The sequence below is a fragment of the Mya arenaria genome, chromosome 3, assembly GCF_026914265.1.
Source record: "Mya arenaria isolate MELC-2E11 chromosome 3, ASM2691426v1".
Classification (NCBI taxonomy): domain Eukaryota; kingdom Metazoa; phylum Mollusca; class Bivalvia; order Myida; family Myidae; genus Mya; species Mya arenaria.
Window position 1 is genome coordinate 66,172,305 of NC_069124.1, and position 20,802 is coordinate 66,193,106.

Consider the following 20,802-nt stretch of genomic DNA (forward strand, 5'->3'; position numbering starts at 1 on the left):
AAAAAATAATAACAGTCAATACTCAAGATATATGTATTTTTCATTTGTGTAGGTCATCAACTCTCTTTCATCCTTTGTTCAAATATGTCCAAAGGATGAGGCGCAACCTTCTTTTGAATATTTAACTTCCTGTTCTGACCACCTTCTGGTTGTTCAACATCAATTTTGTTTCGCCTACGCGCCGTCGGCCGCCCCAAGCGTCGGAGGCCGCGGAGAGGCGCCACAGATTCAAACTTTCTCGGGTAGCCGTAGAAATGCAGGGGTGTAATGACGAACAGACACACCGAGGCGGCCAGAAGACAGGCGTACCAGGAGTAGAAGTATGTGTATCCGTCGGAAGGGTCAAGCTTGTACTGGGGAAAGAGGACCGCGACTGTCGCCATACCCAACCCTGTAAAAGCATGTCATGCAGAATTGTACCATAGTTTTCAAATGCTATAAAACTAATCGAACTACATATGCGTCTTTAATATTGTCTGCCAATACATGTCCATACTCTTTATCTAACACATTGGTTTGACGTTTCTGACGTTTTGGGCGCATGTGAGTTAGGTTTGTGGTCACCAAGCCGGAAAAGTTGGTTTCCTCCGGGTAATCCGGTTTTCCCCACAACACAAGACCACTTTTTAAGTTTAAACTAAACGTTCTTGATGTTGTACGGGAATTTCATTTGTTTTTAAATCTCATCCCAGAAAACACATACTGCAGCAATTAACTATTGCTGCCTGACATCCAGCACGACCAAGAAACGAAGCCGACAGTACTTCGTTTTATAAGTGCGCCAAGTTTCATGACACCATGTTAGAATGCTTGTTAAAGAAGCGATCAGTGTGACCTCAACCTTTTCTAGGATGGCTGAAAGGTCGTCTAACAAAGTGGGTAGTGTTCATATTTTTGTGCTTCATTATTTCAACATAGTCCATAAGCTACATAAGCTAAAATATGAGTATGTGGAACAGGGACGTAAAAAGGCTGTCTGATTGTTCACTCTTAAAGGTGGCCTTGACTTATGTAAACCGGAAGCAAAACTCGAACTATATCGTTTGCTATTTTTGGTCTGTTGTTCAAAACTTTGTTAACAATTGTTTAACGTCATCGTTGTTAACTTTCAGATCTTTACCGCTCTTGAAGTTTAATTGATACACTTAAAAAATTAGGGCCAATTGTGCAGCCACAATTGTTTTATTTAAATACATGAGCAAAACAGTTATTCACGTTTAAAAGTTAACAACGATGTCGTTAATCACGTGGTCAACTTCAACAAATTTCTGAAAAATCGGCCCATTGCCGTGTGGTACCTGCTAACCCCACAATCATACTGGTGGCTGCCAGTATCCGGTTGCTCATGGTGCAGCATATTCCGGCTAATGAAGAAATAAAGGCGACAAACAACAGACCGCCGGCGACCAATGCAATGTTGGTTAACGCTCGGTACCAACCTGCAGAGTTAAAGGACATTTCAAGTACATGTATCAATTCAAACGTAATGTGAATGTCTTTAACAAGTAAATCGCATACAAACGTTGGTCCGTTTTTTTCCCAGTCGATCAAGGATGATAATTTGACAATATTCATGCCATAGATATGAACTTTGCTCAAAATATGCGTAACGCTACTGGTAACGTGTGTATTATACCCCGAGTCTGACAATGACAAGGATACTTTATATATGACAAACGGCTTAAACTCACTTTACAGACTCAATATTAGTAAAAATAAGAAACATAAACGTTCTAAGATTATTTCTTCAATAGGCGAAGCTTCAAAATGATCGAACATTTTGACGTACCTGTTATGTCGTCATTTATCTCCAATTTTTGACATACGCACGACCCTGTAAAGGTCACCGTTACAAACTGGAGACCATCACAACTACAGTTCGTCCATAAACCGTACAGCATGGTGACGGAACTATCCTGGTCAAAAGCCCAGCCCACCGTTGTGGTGGCCAAACCATAGAATACCGCCACGACCAATATTAGAACCGTCCCAACTTTAGAGCTTGTGTGGGTTGCACGGATGTTTTCTGAAAATCCCATTTTGAAAAAAAAAAGTTTCACATTGATAGTGGATTTCTTTGTTCAATCTCCTTTTTCACATTTTTATTTGATATCTAAAACTACTTTAAAGCCAATTTCGCAATCTGAACGACTGACTTGCATTAACAGAACCGTGGAGTCAAATTTCACAATAATCGAATGTGTTCTATTGTTTTAGACGGTCATACTTGGTTTGTCATATTCGAATGTGTGGACTGACGTGAAGCAAGAAAAGCAGGAAGCCAGAAACACACAACACATTTTTCTCTCCATTTTAATCGGTAACCAACAATCCACTCATGTGACCATGTAACATACGCCTAAAATGCGCCATTTCGGACTAGAGAGTACCATGGAGTCCTCCGCCCCCCTTTCCCCAAAGCTCCCTGCCAATACTTTAAACCATATAAATTTCGGTTATCAGGGAGGGTAGCATGTCAAAAACTTAGGCTATTAGTTACGCCCCTCTAACGTCAAATCCTGGATCCGCCCCTGATAACATCAAAACTGTTCCTGGGATGTAAGCCAAACATACTAGTATGCTAAACAGCAGCCAGTTACAATGAATATAAAACAGAACAGAACATTTATTCCAAGAAGGTCATGTACATATACAATGGCGAGAAAAGCAGCAATAACACAATAAACACAATTTATGAAAAAGAATGAAATAAATTATAATGATAATTACATAATTATGCAGATATAGAGAGGTGCACTAATAGTTAATATTTATCTTTGTCTTCATAAGAGTACTTGATTCAGTTACTGTGTACTTCTTAACAAACAAATAGATAAGAATTACAACAAACCTATACAATTTACATGGAATATAACGTAGTGTTTCTTAATGCCTTTAAAATGTACACTTTTACATTTTCAAAATAGCTTCATTTTCGATATTAAAAAGTTCCATTAATTTATGCATACTGGGACGTTGTCATTAATACCTAGGTAGATATCTAGCTCGGAGTTCAGTATACAATGTGCACTCTAAAACAAAATGATACTCGTCTTCTAATTAATTGCAAATGGTACATATACGTTCGTTTAATGGTTTTGATTGCGGTCTATTCCATCTATCTGATTCTGCCTGTTTCAATGCTTAATCTGTGTGAGGACAGCCGCAATCGACATAGACATAGACTTACGGAACTTGGTAACATTTAACATTTTTGAGGTGTGGCTGAAGTCTAAAACTTGATACATTAATATAAAATCTAGCTCTACTCGATGCATTAAGTCTACCGTGCCAATCCTGGATGAAATTATCGTTCAGCCGCTGTTTCACTAATGAAAAAAAATATTCAACATTATCTATTCCTTGATAAAACCATGCATCAAATAAACCTAGACTACAAAGAAGGTCTTTAGTAAGTGAACACCAATTTGGCTTGTTTGCATTTCGTTCCATGTCATTTTTAAGCATAATATAAACGTTTTTTTATGTACTTGTTATTAACTGTATACAATAGTTGTACCCAGTATTTAAATATGTTCATATATCTAATTGTCTTAAAACGTAATCTTCCTAATTCTCCGTAAATAAAGTCATTCTGTGTTGTCTTTTTGACACTGAGTAGACGTTTGCAGAATTGTAGATGAACTCTTTCAACTGCATTACCTTGGATAAACCCCCAAACTCCTCCTACATAATTTAAAATTGGGGCAATAAGTTTTTCGAATTGATCAAGTCTATGCTTTACTGATAGACAAGTGAACTTAAAAAGGTATTTATTCATTTGAAAAATGGCTTTAAGCGCTTGACCTGCTATTTTAGTTTGGGAATCCGAAAAGGATCCTCCTTTACTTAACACCACACCAAGATATGAAAACCTATTTGCGATTCCTAATTCTTCGTTACTGTAATAAAACTCTAAATCATTTCTCATCTCCCTGCCTTACTAAATATCATAATTTTTGTTTTAACTGTATTTACAATTATATAAAACCTTGTCCATTGGTTATCTTTTGCCTAGCTTGCACATTTCAATTATTTGAGTGGTCGGTAGCAAATATTCGATATACTAGTATATTGACCAATCAATGAACATTTCGGCTTATTTTGACCAAACGAAAGAGCGATCCAGTTTTATGCTATTGGCTGTTGGGCAATTGTCTCAGAAGGGACCTGCCTCTTTTACACACATGGTGCACATTAACTTAGCTTTGTGAACATGTTCCATGTAGTTTTTTGTTAGGAAATATTCCCATTTGAATGCATAATGCATACCTTTTTTAGGATGAGAAAATAAACTCCGACTCCTCACGGGAGTGCAGCTACATTTGCAACACATCGAGTGTTAATTTAACATACAAGTCATTCAGACAATATTACGTTAGCAATTTGTCATGGTCAACGATCACTGACATACGGAACATCGTATCCAACATATTTAGGATCGATACATGTATTATGAATATCTCCAGGACGCCATGGTCGAGGTCAACGAAATATGTCTTGCACAGCTACTGCATCATACTTCCATTCCTATAGAAATTCCACGTCAAACAAGAAGTTCGAGCCCACTGTACGTAAGAAGCATCCAATACTAACACGTTCAATGATTAACTTGCCAAGGTCAACAATAAGTGTGTTCAACCATCAGAAATTGTGCATTTCTATGACGTCCATTCCATGAAAATATGTCATAAGGTTTTGGTAATGTGCGGACAGACGGACGGACCGGCATAGTTTCTTCTGTCATAGTTTGTCATGTATACTTTTATAAATGCAAATGGAAAAGGCGAAGCGACTTAAAAGTTTATTTACAATAGACTCCCAACAATTATATATACAAGCTACATGATTAAAACAGTGTTGTAAAAGATTACAATTGAAATAAATACATTATTCATTAACAAGACATAAAATTTGAACATACTTTCTATAACAGATAGCAATTCCATTTATCTCAAGTTCACTTAAAGAAATAAATACAGATATTCATATATGAATAAATAGTATACATTTAGTTTAGTGTCAGTGATGAAACGACATTTACAGGTCAAACGACATTTACAGGTCAAACGACATTCACAGGTCAAAATAGAAATATGCACTGGGTAACAATTGTCAAACAATTGCCAAGAACATGTATATTAAACATAACAAATGTTATCAGACAAATAATCCATTGTATTTTCTTTCACATATCTGGATTTTCTGTGCAATAAAAACATGGTTTTATATTAACATACAGATAATAATCAACATACTTAAAGAAAGAAGACATGCATACTGAAGATGAAGACCAAACAAAGTACTTTAATGTGAGGGGAATCAGGTGAAGCACATTTTTGTTTCAAAGGGGTTGAAACTCTGTATTATAACAAAGTTTGACATTTACAATCACTCTTGTAATATCTATTACAAATAGGTACAGGTAACTCCTATGAAAACCCAAGAATATACAATTGGAGAGTAAGATCACTACTGCATATCTCTACTCTAGCTGTGTAACATGTTGTGGCGGACTTCCCTGCGAGTAGACCTTGTACATCTGCCAGAAGAGACGCTCAAGGTTTCGTGCGTATGTCTTGCAGTTGAACAATGGGCTTGTTAGTCTGGCCTTCCACACTTTTGCACGCATGGCACTCAAACTGAAATAAAGCAGAAAAAGCTTGTTAAAGAGTATATTAAAGGTACAAAACATTTGCTCACTTTTTATAATAAATACAAGATCCTGACCATAACCTGATCTAACCCTTTCCTTCATAAACAAGTGGCCACATCAGCTGCTCCTTGCTACTCCCCTTATCATAGAACTTTAACAGTAAAAAAGCACATCCATGCCCGTACTATAGGGAAGTAAATTATGCTTATCAGTAAAAGAAAGGGTAAACTAAAACCGCAATGTGACGAAACCAGGTTTTGGTTATGGGCAATCAGAAATTATAGCCAATTAATTTGTTGTATGACTTTATCTTTACTTTTATAAAAAAGAGACGCCCCCCCCCCCCCCCCCCCCCCCCCCCCCCCCTCAAAAGCAATCCCAAGCTAGCTCTTTACATAAGCTACCTACACACCAAGTTTAATCAATATCTATCAATGCTATCAAAAGTTATTTGGCAAAAAACATTTTTCTATTTCAAGTAACAGTGACATTGACCGTAGCCCCTCCCCACTCAAAAGCAATCCCAAGCTAGCTCTTCACATGCTACCTACACACCAAGTTTCATCAATATCTGTTAATCCTAACTCAAGTTATTGGGCAAAAAACATTTTTCTATTTTTAGTAATAGTGACCTTGACCTTAGCACCTCCCCACTCAAAAGCAATCCCAAGCTAGCTCTTCACATAAGCTACCTACACACCAAGTTTCATCAATATCTGTCAATGCTAACTAAAATTATTGGGCAGAAACCATTTTTCTATTTTAAGTAACAGTGACCTTGACCATTTTTCTATTTTAAGTAATAGTGACCTTTACCTTAGCCCCTCCCCACTCAAAAGCAATCCCAAGCTAGCTCTTCACATAAGCAACTTACACACTAAGTTTCATCAATATCGGTCAATGCTAACTAAAGTTATTGGGCAGAAACCATTTTTCTATTTTAAGTAACAGTGACCTTGACCGTAGCCCCTCCCCCCTCAATAGCAATCCCAAGCTAGCTCTTCACATAAGCTACCTACACACCAAGTTTCATCAATATCTATCAATGCTAACTAAAGTTATTGAACAGAAACCAATGTTTGACGCCCGAAAAAACGACAACCTCATTATAATAACCCGGTTTTCGTTGAAAACCTGGTTAAAAATACATACATACATACATACTCATGTCCATTAACATACGTATCATTCAAAGCACACTTGAAATCCTTTACTACACTTTTACACCTAGGTATTTTAGATTTATTTTTTTATATGTAAGTGAAATCTAAACACTCACTAGCTTTTGTCAGTCCCAAGTTTTACAGCAATCCTAACATAATCCTCCCTGTCCTTGGCAATCAGCTCCGGGCAGCCCAGGGCCTTCAGCTGAGAGGAAGCTACGCGGGAAGCAAGTGTTTCCTCCGGGTAAGTGACCATTGGGGTTCCTGCCCAAAGGACGTCCATTCCAGTGGTGTGGCCATTACAGAGGGGCGTGTCCAGACAAACGTCAGCCAGCTGACCACGACGTACATGCTCCTCCTGCATAAAAGATGTCAAGTTAGATTGTTATCGGTATACAGTTATATGGTCAAACATATACAAAAGAACATTTCTGGATAGTCTTAGATTCACATATTTGTACATGCACATGTTCTTTTCAAGATTTGGAAACATTATCTACAGGAGTGGTTTTCTGTTTTATCACATATTTTAGACAAAATCTGAGGAGAAACATTTCAGATATTTGATGAGAAACTTTCAGGTATTAATTCTTTTAAAATATTCTAAACATCACTCACTCCTTGGGTATCATGTGATAATACAACCTTGCAGCTGCTAGAATGAGACTGTTGAATAATTTGGGAGGGATTCAATTTCTCAACCTATATCACAAGTAAAAATACCAAATCCCAAACACCTTTGGAGAATACGACCCAGCTTTTTAGAGAATGATTTTTCCAATTATAAGGGAGATACTTATTAAACCCTATTTAAGAGCATGTATTAGCTAAAACTTCCAACAACCTTTTGGGCCACAGGAGAGAATACGACCCAGCTTTTTAGAGATTTATTTTTCAAAGGTATTCCTTAAACACTATTTGGAAACTCGCTGTAAGTTCCACCCACCTTTGGAGCCACTGGAGAGAATACAACCCTGCTGCTGTCTAGGCCGGCATTCTTGGCGCTCTGCAGCACATTGGGCTCCCCAACGGCTGGAAAGCGGAGCAGCCAGAGAACGCTGTTGGGCACGTTCTTGAGCACATCAAACCACATCTCTAGGGTGTCCGGGTCAATCTTGTACAGCTGGTTGAAGTTGCAGTATACAACTGCATCCTCTGGGAGGCCGTAGTGGCAGCGTGCACTGATTATGACATGCTTCTGGATTTCCTCACCAGTAGCGCACTTGTTGTTTGTCTGGAGTGGACAGAATTTATTTTTAAATAACTTGAAAACCATATTAAAATTCCTTTTGTTTTCAACATGACTTCATGAGCAAAAAGAATTTAATACATTCATTCCATTTACAAAAGAGCGTAACTATCCAAAGCAAAAAGAACATCTCTCAGAGAATAAACATCTTTTTTACTACTATCCCCACCACTTCAGTATCAGTTCTGTCACCCTCACCTGTGTTGTGGTGACGCCGTTCTGTATTGTGATGTTGGAGATGGAGGCGTGGGCGAGACCTGTCTGGTTCATCTGTGCAAGGACTGTTCGCACAGGCAGACAAATACTCTCGTACGTCACTCGGCCTGGCTGTCCATCTCCCTCGTCAACTGTCTGCCCAGGGGCACACTCTACTGTCACCTTCTGTAAAAGAACATTACACTTGTGAATGAGAATTAGAGGTTTCCATTTGGCTAAAATAATTAATCTATATTCAGTTTATGGCATGCCAGGGTTAAACTTCATGAAATTACTATTTCCATATACTTGGTGCAACCATGCATTTTATTGTTCTTGTAATTGTTATTGTAAATTGTAGGGGTGGCAACAAGTACCAGAGAACTCGAGTACTCCATCAATCATCAGAGTACCCGAGTATCAAATCACTACTCGAGTACTCGAGTTATATAAAATTCACCAGATTCACAATTAACAGACGTATGTAAAAGATCTTTCGTGTTTCCAAGCTAGTCGACAATTTACGGCCCCTCTTATCCCCACTGTGTACACAATTGATACTAATAAATTATTTGACAGTTGTTGTGATAGTTGCAAACTGTCAAGAAAGGGCCCTAATTTGCAAATAGCACTGATATCAATTAGCGAAGTTTTGATAGCAAAACATCTCCTACAGAATTGTTTTATTTACCAATTAGTGTGTTTTCACCAAACAATGGACGCTGACGAGCGATACATGCAATGTTTTCTGAATGGGCATATTTTTTGCAATGATTGTCACAATTGATTGGTGGATATCATAATCATGGAAAAATGAATATTAATGAGGAAAGCAACAATATTTTAGTATGAAGAACAGTCATTTTAAATAGTTTTTCGTAGAGTAAACAACTTGACACTTTATAAATAATTTTTTCGTTTATTGTAATTCTGTATGTTGTTCATAATTGAGTGTAGTCTCAATCATCTCGACGCTCGAACATGATCTCAGTTTTACTTTCCATTCATATTTTAGTACTACATATATACGTGTAAAATGAAATGAAAATGACAACTTAAAAGCATGAAACAATATTTGTTTTCCTTTTATTGATTTCTCTGTCAAGGTACATAATGACAGTCTTATTTAAAGATGAAATGGCCAATATTACGACCAACACACAATGTACATAACCCATACATGTATACACAAACTTTTCTTTCCCGAAAACCAATTAAAGTTATCCTAGTAATCGAGTACCCGAGTACTCGATCGGAAATGTCCGAGTCCTTGAGTACCAATTTGACTACTCGTTGCCGCCCCTAGTAAATTGCAAAGCCCGTTATTTTAACTGTGCATGATATATATGCACTCTCATTCAGTTTCAATTAATTGAACCTCTCTCCTACTATTTTAAAGAGAATCATCTCTTTTTTCCAACTGCACAAAACTCACCTTGACAGAGGTGTGAGACTTGATGTCTACTAGGTCAATGCCATTGAGGACGATGTTGTTGTCAGAGAATTCATCACCCTCTTCTCCGCGTACCATTATTTTCTCAAGCATGTGTGGGAACATATGGCGGTGATCACCGATGAAAAATGTGTCCGGCATGTACGCCTTTATAAAGAAATAGGATTTTAATCTTGCAAAAAATGTGTCCAGCATGAATGTCTTACTATGGAAATACATGTAAAAGGTTAATCTTAGAATCAAGGTTTCAGTTGTGTTCAGGTTTCTTTGAATAAATATGTCTTCAATTACTCCTTAGGTATCTCATTTTATCCTGAGCCAATATATCAGGCTTATTATTTTTGTCCAAAAATTTTCTCTATGAATGCAGAGATATTTTTTTTTTTGAAAGTGAAGCCTATACTTTCATCGTTAACAACTACAACTAAACCCTAACATGAATGAAGAGAGCTTACCAATTTTTCAGTGTATTGGTTTTCCAGTTCTATAGGTGAAGTGAATGAATCTGTAACTATGTAGTCCATAAATGGAGCACCACTCGTGCCTGGGTAGCCCAGCCACATCACCTAGATGATAAAAAAGTCTCGTCAAAATATAAACCTTTTTAAACATTGCACATGGAACAATATGGAAGTTTTACAAGTAAAAGATTGTCAGTTTTAATGATAACTAATTCAAGACCACCCGTTTGTTTTCTTGTTGCCCACATTATCTTTACAAGTTTATCATTAAAACAACATTCTACTGATGTCATATTGTACCTGAACAGGAGCAGGTTTGAGGGCAAACAGCTCATTGCGGGCTCCTTTCGTGTAGCCATTCATGTTCACCAAAACATGGATTCCATCAGCGCTGATTCGGTCCGCAGCCTTCCCGTTACAGGGAATCTAATGAAATAGGAATTTTTAATAAGTTTGAAACCTTGATAGTATTAAATACAACATGTGCGTCATAAAAAAAATACTTTGCCATTTCATGAACTCTTACTCTTAATCAATTATGTGTCAATATAACGTGTAATCAGAGATTAACCAGTATATGCTATTCATCACCATGAAAGCTCAAATGTTACCTGTGATAAATCTAGGAAGTGTTCCGATTCTTTTGACACCTTCGCTCTGAATGAGGTTCCATCATCGGGACTCAATGAATAGCAGAATATCTGTAAACAGACACCATTGACATATTTGCATGTATATATTATGTTTAATCACTAACATTTACATCTAACCATTTTATACCATGTGTTTTATTGCTAAAAAAACAACAATCAAAACACAAACAAGTTGATGCATTTTACTCATTTTTGCAGTTTCTTCAAAATAATACCCTAGTATATTTATACTCTTACCAAACATCATGAGAAAACACCAAAATCCAAATAACTTTTTTTTAATGGCCCTCATACTAAAATTTGATTAACTTTATTCTTATATCATTACCTCCACGGAGTCCTTGTCATGCAGGCCAGGTACACTCTGCATGAGATGAGAGGTCGGGTGGTTGCCAAAGTCTGAGCTCACATAGCCAATCCTGAGTCTACCCCCACTGGCTGTAAGGTCCTTAGGGTGCTCATATGAGGGCTTGTGTAGAATGTTGATCTGCAGATGTATAAAAAACCCATACATTTAACCATTTTTCTTACAGAGAAAATCTTGTTTCAGAAAATCACACTTCACAAGACATGCATAGACATAAAAAATGCTCATCACATTAGCATGGCAAAAGGAGTTGAGAAAATATGGCACCTTCTCAAGGCAAAGGTTGGCGTGCTTGGCTGCTATGTCCCTTCTCATATCATGTCGTAGAGGGTACAGCATGCTGTGGTGAGGGTGGACGGAGGGCAGCCTGTTCTTCTCTAACTGGTCGTCCACAATCTGTACAAGTTTCTTCATACGCTCACCATAATCACTCCAGTCACACACAATCTGGCGGACAAGAGAAAGGAATTGAGCTTATGAAGGACAATATAGCACACACATGTTCATCCCTTGAGAATTAGAACATAATCAATATAGAGGATTGTGATTGACCTTGCAGCGTAAGGCTGAAACAATTTGTGGTGGGTTCTGAGGGCACTTAGCACCCCATGGTGGGTCTAAGAGTGTAAAGCACACAATCGCAGAAGCAAAACTGAATTGTTTATACTAACAACGAATGAAGTATCAACCAAAAGCGACCAAGTTTTACTCAGTTAAAAATATTTATAACTGGTCCCTAGATCCGCAGAAATCTGCAGACAATTCACATCCCTGATATATGAATACTGGGGTCATTTGGCTTTTGCAATGCATTGTTATTCTTTACTAGCATTTGTGATTATGCAGATATAAGGGATTAATAGCTATATATAAATTAAAATAGGCTTATACCAGTATAACTTAAGATTCAATTTGACTACCTGTAGACAGTGAGCTAGATTACAGTAGGCATCTGGGAACTCCGGCTTCAACTTGAGGGCTGTCCTATAGGACTGAATGGCTTCAGGGATGTTCCCTGAATCCTGCAATCAAACAGTCAAGTGCTTATGAAGGGAAGGCATCTTGTGGCAGTGTTTCCAATTAAAAGACTAAAATAGTAAATTTTTAATAGATGTACTAGTACTTTAAATGTTGTAAACAGTAAGTAACTAGTATGTGTGATGAAGACAAAAAAGGTTTACTGATATTTGTGTCCCTGGACAATGAAAAAGAAAAAGAAAAAGCTTGATCTCTAAGGATGTAAACTACTAAGCTAGGAAAATGTAGCAGTCATAAAATGGCGTACCTTGTGTACAGAGGCGAGGTTACTGTGTGCATCGGCAAATGCGGGGTTGATCTGAATGGCACGGGTGTAACACTGTAGAGCTCCCTGCACATCCTGCATCTCCTTCAGTGTGTTGCCCATGTTGGAGTAAGCGTCAGCAAATGTGGGGTTGATTCTGACAAGAAAATAATAAATTACATATTAACTTTTATTTTGAGTTTTGTTCAAGTATGTAGCGATAAATGATGCATTGAATTGAAAAAGAAAGTTGTTTCAACCATAAGCTTTTTTTAATTTAGCTTAAATTTAAGTTAAACATTATGAATTAAAAGAAAACAGCAATTTTCACAAAATCAATGAATCACAAAATCAACGAAATACTTCTTATGATGACAAGGCAAAATAATGCACTAAAGTAAAAGTGATGTGACCTCAACTAGGATTAGTTACCTAATGGCTTCCTTATAGTGAAGAAGTGCCTCATGTAATTTCCCCTGCTGCTGTAAGACGGAGGCAAGGTTGGAGTGGGCCACAGCAAACTCTGGGAAAACCTCAAGGGCCTTCAGGTACAGACTCACGGCATCCTCAGTGTTACCCTGCTCACGTTTGATGTTGGCCAAGTTATTCAGAGAGTCCGAGTGGTTCGGAGCAAGTGTAAGGGCTGTGTTGTAGCATTCCTCAGCCTCCTGGACCTTACCCTTCTCCTTAAGAGCGTTCGCTAGGTTGCAGTAAGCATCGGGGAAGTTTGGCTGGAGCTCTATGGCTCGCTTGTATGTATCAATAGCCAGATCAATCAAGCTGGGAATGAAGGAATATTATATCTCATTACTGATTAACATAATATCCATACAAGAATAGTTCATAAATCAGTAACTTAAGTCTTCTACATTTAATGTAGACTTGTTTTCTTATTAATTCTCTGCACTAGAAAGTAACATTTTACAGACAAACTTGATACACAGAGGAATCTAATCCTATTGATATGAATTACTCAGCTTCACTAACACATACTTACATTCCCCTATTTTGTTTGCATTGAGAAACTTGATGTTCATATTGATTGGATTAGAGTACAAACATATAGAGTGTCAGTAACACTTCTTTAACATGAATATTTAATTGTAGAGGATTGAATAATTATTTAAAATTTAAGGACATTTTTGAGTGTATTCATGCTGTATGAATACAGGATGGCACGCTTGCTGATCTCCCAAGAAGCTCTATCACATTTCATGGAACTTGCTTGCCTGCCCTCCTGCATTTATATATCATGAACATGTGAATAATGTGATAAATCCTAAATTGTTACAGAACAAAGCTAGTTACTTACCCTTGTTCATAGTAGACACAGGCCAAGTTCCCATGGACCACTGCATGGTTTTGACTGAGGTTAAGCGCTCGAAGATAGGAGGCCACAGCTCTGCAATAAAAATGCCTTTCATAATGTTTGCTTGATTATCATACTAACTAAAGCGCCTTTTATGTATACATTAACATCAATTATCAACCTGTTATCTTACAAATAAAGTATTTTGTACCTGTCAAATATTCTAGCCTCTTTGAGAACATTCCCCAGGTTGATGTAGGCATCCAGGAAATGGGCATCAAGTGCAACAGCCTGAAAGAACCACTTCATAGTATACATTTTCATAATGGCCATTAGGTATAAAGTTAGGGTTACTTTAAAATATGTAATCAGGTGTACTGGAAATCTGAGACAACACATAGTCAAATTACATGTGATTTCCTGTATTGCATACAACCTGATGAAGGCCAAAATGATGATAGAATGAAAAAAATCATATGGAGGTTGGATTTCTGTTTTATTTATCGATGTGATTATCTAGACATTTATTTAGTGTGCGCTGCATATTGTTGTGCAGCAAATACCAACAAGTTTCATTCTAAAGATGCTCACCTTCTCAAAGTGGTGGATTGCCAACCATATCTCTCCTTGAGCATTGAACACACACCCAAGGTTGCTCCACGCAACAGCAAAGTTGGGCTGTGTCTCTATTGCCTTTAGGTAACAGGCCTAGAAAAAAGAAATACAATTGAGAATATTTAAAAGGCTGAAAGCTTACTTTTTTGCGCAGGCTGTTTGCAAAGTTCCAGTATTAATGACCTACGCAGAGCATGCGATATTTGGAGTATGGCTAGACTTGAGACAACATGACTGAGAACCACTGTGCCATGAATGAAAACCAAGCAATTCTGCCTTAATGTTTTACATCAAATATCATTTTATGAATACTGCAACTGTCCAAAATGTTTTGATCAAATGGAGGCACCCGATATAAATTGCATTACAGAATCAAAATTCAAGCTATGAGAATTTCAATTCATGGTACAGTTTAATGTTTTTGTATAGACCAAATTATTTCGTTTTGTTTACAAACTTGTACATAAGCCATTTTCCATTTTTCAGAATCATTTAAAATGTATTTCAAAAGGTGACAACCACTCAGTTATTGCATTCAACACAGAGCAACTTAATTGTCTATACAATACACACACCACAGTTATGTTCTGACAAATCTGTTTCTGCCATATTCCAAAAGCCCAGACATTTTGAATGAAAATATGCCTGTAAGACCTCTCCCCCCCCCCCCCCCCCCCTCAAAATATTCATCTGTTCAGGTAAGGTAACTCGGGTATGATATAAAAATTAAAATCGTAAAGTCTTAAAAGATGCGTGTTCTTCTCACAAAAGCGCTGCTTGAAGAACACTTGCGTACCTTTCTTCAGTACTTTTTTAAATGACTCTCATTAAAAATGTCTGCACTTATTTGCTGGGCAAGCCGCATCCTATGCCGAGCAGCCGCAGAGAAAGCATAATAATTTTTGAAATGAAAAAGTCTATCAAAAATTTAATATGCTTTATTTGGTAACCAAAGTATCCACTCATTTTAAAAATTGTGTCAGTCTATGAAATGATCCTTGTGTATTTTCCCTTCCAAAGAATAGGCCAAACTGTGTTTTAAAGACAGACTTAACAGAAAGGAAACTTTCTGACTGACTTGATTCAATACCTACAAACTTCAACGGCAGGGCTTTCTTATATTGCCGTAGTGTAGGTGACTTTGACGAAAGTCTTATTCCTTGAAGCATACTCTGGTCGAGTACTTATATATTACCAGTCCCCGGTCCAGAAGGGCGTTCAGCTCTCAGTTTCCCACACATAATAACACTGAGGAAGAACCTTGTGATTAAAAAGAAATAAAAAATGGCACATTAATGATGCTATCTGAATTCAATACATATTCCACTGAATAACATCAAACCCTTGCTTTTTGTTGTTCGCAGTCAATAAAAAACAAAGGTCACTCAACAAACAAGCAACAATCCTTTCGTGACAAACATAGACCTGCAATGTGGCTGGGTTGATTGCATTCTGAATTTTTTAACACATAATTTACATACCAAAAGGATTGTTATACATATTTTATCTTATAAGTGTTTTGAAATATGGTCAAAGAGTCATGATTTCTTTATAACAAAGACTTCTTTTCAATTTACATGTAACTAAAATGTTGACCATATCCCAAAACAGCTTACAAATCAAACATAATAAATAAAACAGACCAGGAATTGAAATCGGTCAAAGCCATATCAACCATTGGAAATATCTATTTTGATTGTTTCTGTTGATCAATAATAAAATTGAAATAAAAGAAACCCATTATAATGCCTAAAATTAGGTGGTATGAAAGAACTACCAACTGCATAAATCCGTAAATTCCTGAACGACAGAACAAACCTTGAATACACACAATGAATGTTAAGCATTTTAGTAAAATGCCAGCTTAAATATTAGAAATGTTATTCAGTGCATATTTTTTTATAATATACAGGAACTTGGGGATGATAGAATCATAGATTTATTATTGGCAACATTGATCACATTTTATTTTTTTTCAACAGTACTCAATCATTCCCACCACCTCCCAAAAACAGACACACATAAGGAACTTTGAACTGGTTTTAGTATAACAGGTCTGTTTTATCTATTTAAAATGCAACAACACAATATAACAAAAGCAGCATCCTAAAAATTAAAACAAAAAATTCTAGTTACTGTTTAGTGGTCTGTAGCCAATTGTACAAAACATCGACAAGTTGTCCACTGGTTATCTTACAGCCAGTCTACAGTTTTAGATCATTTCATTGGTTTATAGTAATTATTGGATAATGACCAATCAATAAACATGCTGGAGACTTACTTATAAAATAAAAAAAATATTTTATACAACTTGGCTTCAGGTTGTTTAGGTTAGCATATTAACATTAAACTCGAGTTTTTATCTTAAAACATGAACACTTAATCTTTCAATATTGTCACTTATTGTGATTATCATGATAAAGCAAATATGTCATTAGTGTGTGCCTGAGTAACCTCCCCTACCTTAGCCTCGTCCAGCCTGCCAAGAGCCTTCAGAAGGTTCCCCAAGTCGCTCCGCACACAGTACAAGTCCTGAAACCATCAACATACGTCAACAATCAGCTTTCCAACACATACAACATAACCGCATGTTTTGATAGAATTTGATTCATTAATGATCTCCAGATTTGGTTACTTGCCATGTAATTTTCATGCCTCATTTTATTAGTGAGTTTGTATGATTATAACATAACAACATGATAAAATATTAAGACGAAAATCTACCAACTTTCAAGCTTATGAGGCAGGGCTGTTACGTACACCTACACTGAATAAAGTCATGAAAATAATGAAGCATTCACAAACTTACAGGATTATACTGCAGGGCTGTAACGTATGCCTGCACCGCCTGTTCCATGTCTCCAGCAGCGACCAGAGCTGCTGCCAGGTTGATGTAACCATCTATGAAGTCAGGTTTTAATCTCACTGCATATCTGTAGTTCTCTAATGCTTCTTGAAGCTGACCTCTCTCTTTATACACATTTCCTAGATTGGAATAGGCCTCCGCCAGAGTTGGACTCTGTTTGATGGCTAGCTGACTGAAGTATGCTGACCTGCAAGAATAAAGATAATATGTCATCTAAAATAATTGCTATTCTGAAATTAATCAGCACCAAGTATCCCCACAGATAATTTTGAAATGTAAAACCAAAAGCAACAATAATATCACTGAAAGTTTCATGTGCTATTAAATGTTATTGAAACTGTGCCAACCTTTCCAGTTTCCTCTGTTGGAAGTGTATGGAGCTGAGCAATAGCAGGACACCCGTGTTGTCTGGCTCCTGTCTCCATAGCTGCATGCAGTGCTGCTCTGCGGACTCATAGTCTCCAGCCTGGTACTCAGCGTGGGCAAGCTCTGCTAGGCCTGCAACAGTCACAAATATATAAAACATCTGTCCATAGTCAATAATGGATATGTTAATGTCCAACAAGCGTTGTAATACAGTTAAGATATAAATATATATATATATATATATATCAACTTGTACACGATTACTCTGTTACCTGATGTTTCCTTTACAATAGCACACTTGAGTTAACTGTTATCAAGTCACCCATTTCTTTATGGTGGGTCTAGTTCAGTACAAGAAGAAACTTGGTTCCCTGGCTGTTTTCATCATCTTGTAAATGATAAATTTTAAGTTCTTACGTATAAGTGATAAAAACACATGAAAAAAGTCATATGTCAGTTGTTTCTATTAAGTTTGAGTCAAACTAAATTTGAAATACAGAAAACAGCCAGAAAATGTTTCTTACTACATTTCTAAACACCAATAGCATGATTTGAGACAATTACCTGTGATAACTACGACCCCTTCTGCTGTGGAAACAGCAACTACATCTTTGTCTGCATGGTCAGAAGATTGGAAGGTGTAAGTTTAAGCAAATTTAACTTGTCAAATTTCCAGGTTAAATTACTTATATTACTGCTAACTATATATAAGAACTTATGGCTTAATTACAAAGTGAGGGTATAAACTTAGTTCTCTTCAACAAATGAGAAGTAAAAGTTATGACTACAGCGCTGTGCCAACAGTGAGTGAATTTTTTCAATGACTTCCTGTATCTTGTATATTCAAGTGAAATCACACAGTGAACTTGAAGCTTACTGTTATCATTTTTTAACAAAATTATGTCAACTTCTATAGTGTGTTTACATTTAAATTTTGCCTTTGAAATATGGGTGTGTATAGAAAATGACAGAAGACAAAAGGCAATTTTATTTTGTAAATCATAAAAATAGAATGATTAAAAATCAGGATGTCTGATTCTACAGTTCTTGGACTGGATAAATCTACTGTTTCAAGGTTTTTAAAAGAATTTGGAAATAATTAACTACTGAGCACTAATGAAAACAAACATCAAAGTCAGGAAGGATGAACATGTCAAGTTTTTCCAACAGCTAGATCAGGCACCAATATCAAGCTTCTGGTCTTTAGATGCCTGTTACTCAGGTTTGGGTAATATGGCATTTTTTTAAGGAAATATGAACAGTGTCAAGTATATTAAGACAAACATTCATAATTAATATTCCAGGGAAAATATGTTGATCTTCCAATAATAAAAGGCATCCTTAGTGTTGACTAAGTCAGTATCAGCATCTGATCGTATGATAAAATAATAACTAGAGCTTACTTTTATTTAGCACGTTTGTCTTAAATATTGCCACACAAAAAATCAATATTTTATACATCAAACTTGTTCATACCAATCATCAACATTAATACTACTGTCCATAACACAAAAGATGGCTGAAATGGTAACTGGGCATAATTGATCCGGAATGATTTTTAGCCTATTTGGACTCACTTTTTAGTTAATTTGGACTAATGAATATCTAATTATCCTGAAAAACTGTGGGAACATTAACTGTTTTTCAATCTTAAGAGAAATTAAATATGAGTAGTTCAATATCATCATAATCATAATTAATTCCTGGAAATTAGACAAGCCAATAAAGAAAATACATGTTGAAAGCATTCTGTTCTTCTTGAAAGCTGGATCACCTGTAAATTTATATCAGTTTAACATATTAAACATCTTAAGAGGAATATAACATAAACATGCATCAACTGTATCAACAATAACTTATTATTCTCTTTGCACTCATGCCAATCTAGGAGTGGGAGCGAAGTGTTAATTTCGTACGAAACATTGTGGGTACGAAATAAAGCCACGAGAGGAGAACAGTAAATTCTGACAAATGATGACGAAAAACCAAACACCATTTACGTAATTATGCTTCTGTATGGTTTGATGTCTTGTATTTACCTCTCATGAAACCGTTGCTCATGTTGTATTGTCTGCTTTTTGACAAAATTATTGCCCCAATTCCTTGTTTGTTGCGGCCCCGGATCAAGCATAGAAAAACACTGTCGACAATCCACGTGACTGATGACGTCAATGCAATGATCTTCTGAACACAGAGCAGGAACGCAAGCACAGTTGTCAAACGTGTTTATTTCTATAATGACTCATGTATTATTTTATTTTTAAGGTCTGAAATCAAGTTCATAGTAGCCATACTACATGGTTAACATTTTAGCTACTGCATTTTGCATTGCCACGTGTATACTATATTTAGTGTATTTAAACCTGACTAATTTCTTGGTAAATTGCAGGCTATCTATGAAATAGCTTTCACATTTTAAAACTGACATTCATTAGCTGCCGTATCACGTCAGTTTATAAATCATGATGCCGTTTTTTTTAACATGCGTTAAATTTAAGTGAGTTATGATCTGTTTATGTTTTGGCATGTGGATGAACGTACTAGTAAATATACTACCCATTGCCAACTTTGGAGAAATCCGCTGAGGCGAAAGTGCCCATAGAGTTATATAGGGAAAATATGGTTAAACAGTATCCGCCTTTATTTCTGTCATACGGAGAAACAAAAACTACTTGTTAACGGTTCTCTTTTTAATTGAAGGTTGTTTCTAAAATGACTGACTATTCAAAGACGATACGCAACCAACGGCACGGTCTATGCCAACGTAGAAGAAAATGGTTGTCAATGCCTCGTTAAAATAATGCTCAATTAAATTACGTTAGCTCATTTTACAACGATATCACAATATATATATATATATATATATATATAAAAATCCGAAACACGAGAAGTCTCATTTTAAATAGTGCTTTCTAGAACCTGCATACGATGTTTTAACCTAAAATGCAAACAGCGAGACGCTATATTTTCAAACTCTAAATAATGCTACAAAATATGGTCGAAGCTGTGTAGCAAGTTTAATTGCTCATACTGTGACAGTGTTATGTATACGAATTACAAAACTGTCACCGAACTTGGGAGCCAAGTATGTTCTTGAGACCGGTTCCATGTCCCACGAGAAATCTTAGTATCGTTAATTTTCCGCGCAATCAATCGTAATTGAATTA

The 20,802-nt window shown here is 36.5% G+C and overlaps 2 protein-coding genes across 3 annotated transcripts; both read right to left on the reverse strand.

The window, feature by feature from the left end:
* Positions 1 to 56: 56 nt before the first annotated feature.
* On the reverse strand, positions 57 to 2,134 carry LOC128226208 (uncharacterized). The gene is made up of 3 exons (XM_052936101.1): positions 1,790 to 2,134; positions 1,299 to 1,439; positions 57 to 391 (listed from the first exon to the last, which is right to left on the reverse strand). The coding sequence occupies exons 1-3, from the start codon at positions 2,037 to 2,039 to the stop codon at positions 57 to 59; spliced, it is 726 nt and encodes a 241-aa protein (XP_052792061.1). The 5' UTR covers positions 2,040 to 2,134.
* Positions 2,135 to 4,791: 2,657 nt separating this feature from the next.
* LOC128227202 (UDP-N-acetylglucosamine--peptide N-acetylglucosaminyltransferase 110 kDa subunit-like) lies at positions 4,792 to 19,782 on the reverse strand. 2 transcript variants are annotated; one of them, XM_052937502.1, is made up of 21 exons: positions 19,675 to 19,782; positions 18,200 to 18,250; positions 17,617 to 17,767; positions 17,213 to 17,456; positions 16,867 to 16,935; positions 14,380 to 14,496; positions 14,000 to 14,079; positions 13,792 to 13,881; positions 12,912 to 13,259; positions 12,483 to 12,636; positions 12,118 to 12,219; positions 11,465 to 11,644; positions 11,159 to 11,317; positions 10,789 to 10,878; positions 10,478 to 10,603; positions 10,172 to 10,282; positions 9,699 to 9,863; positions 8,267 to 8,449; positions 7,766 to 8,053; positions 6,936 to 7,177; positions 4,792 to 5,642 (listed from the first exon to the last, which is right to left on the reverse strand). In XM_052937502.1, exons 1-21 carry the CDS (start codon positions 19,694 to 19,696, stop codon positions 5,486 to 5,488), a joined length of 3,129 nt encoding a protein of 1,042 aa, XP_052793462.1. In that variant the 5' UTR covers positions 19,697 to 19,782; the 3' UTR covers positions 4,792 to 5,485. The 2 variants fall into 2 exon arrangements, with proteins under 2 accessions (XP_052793462.1, XP_052793463.1); XM_052937503.1 differs by lacking the exon at positions 18,200 to 18,250 and having other exon boundaries at positions 19,675 to 19,777.
* Between the last annotated feature and the right edge of the window lie 1,020 nt (positions 19,783 to 20,802).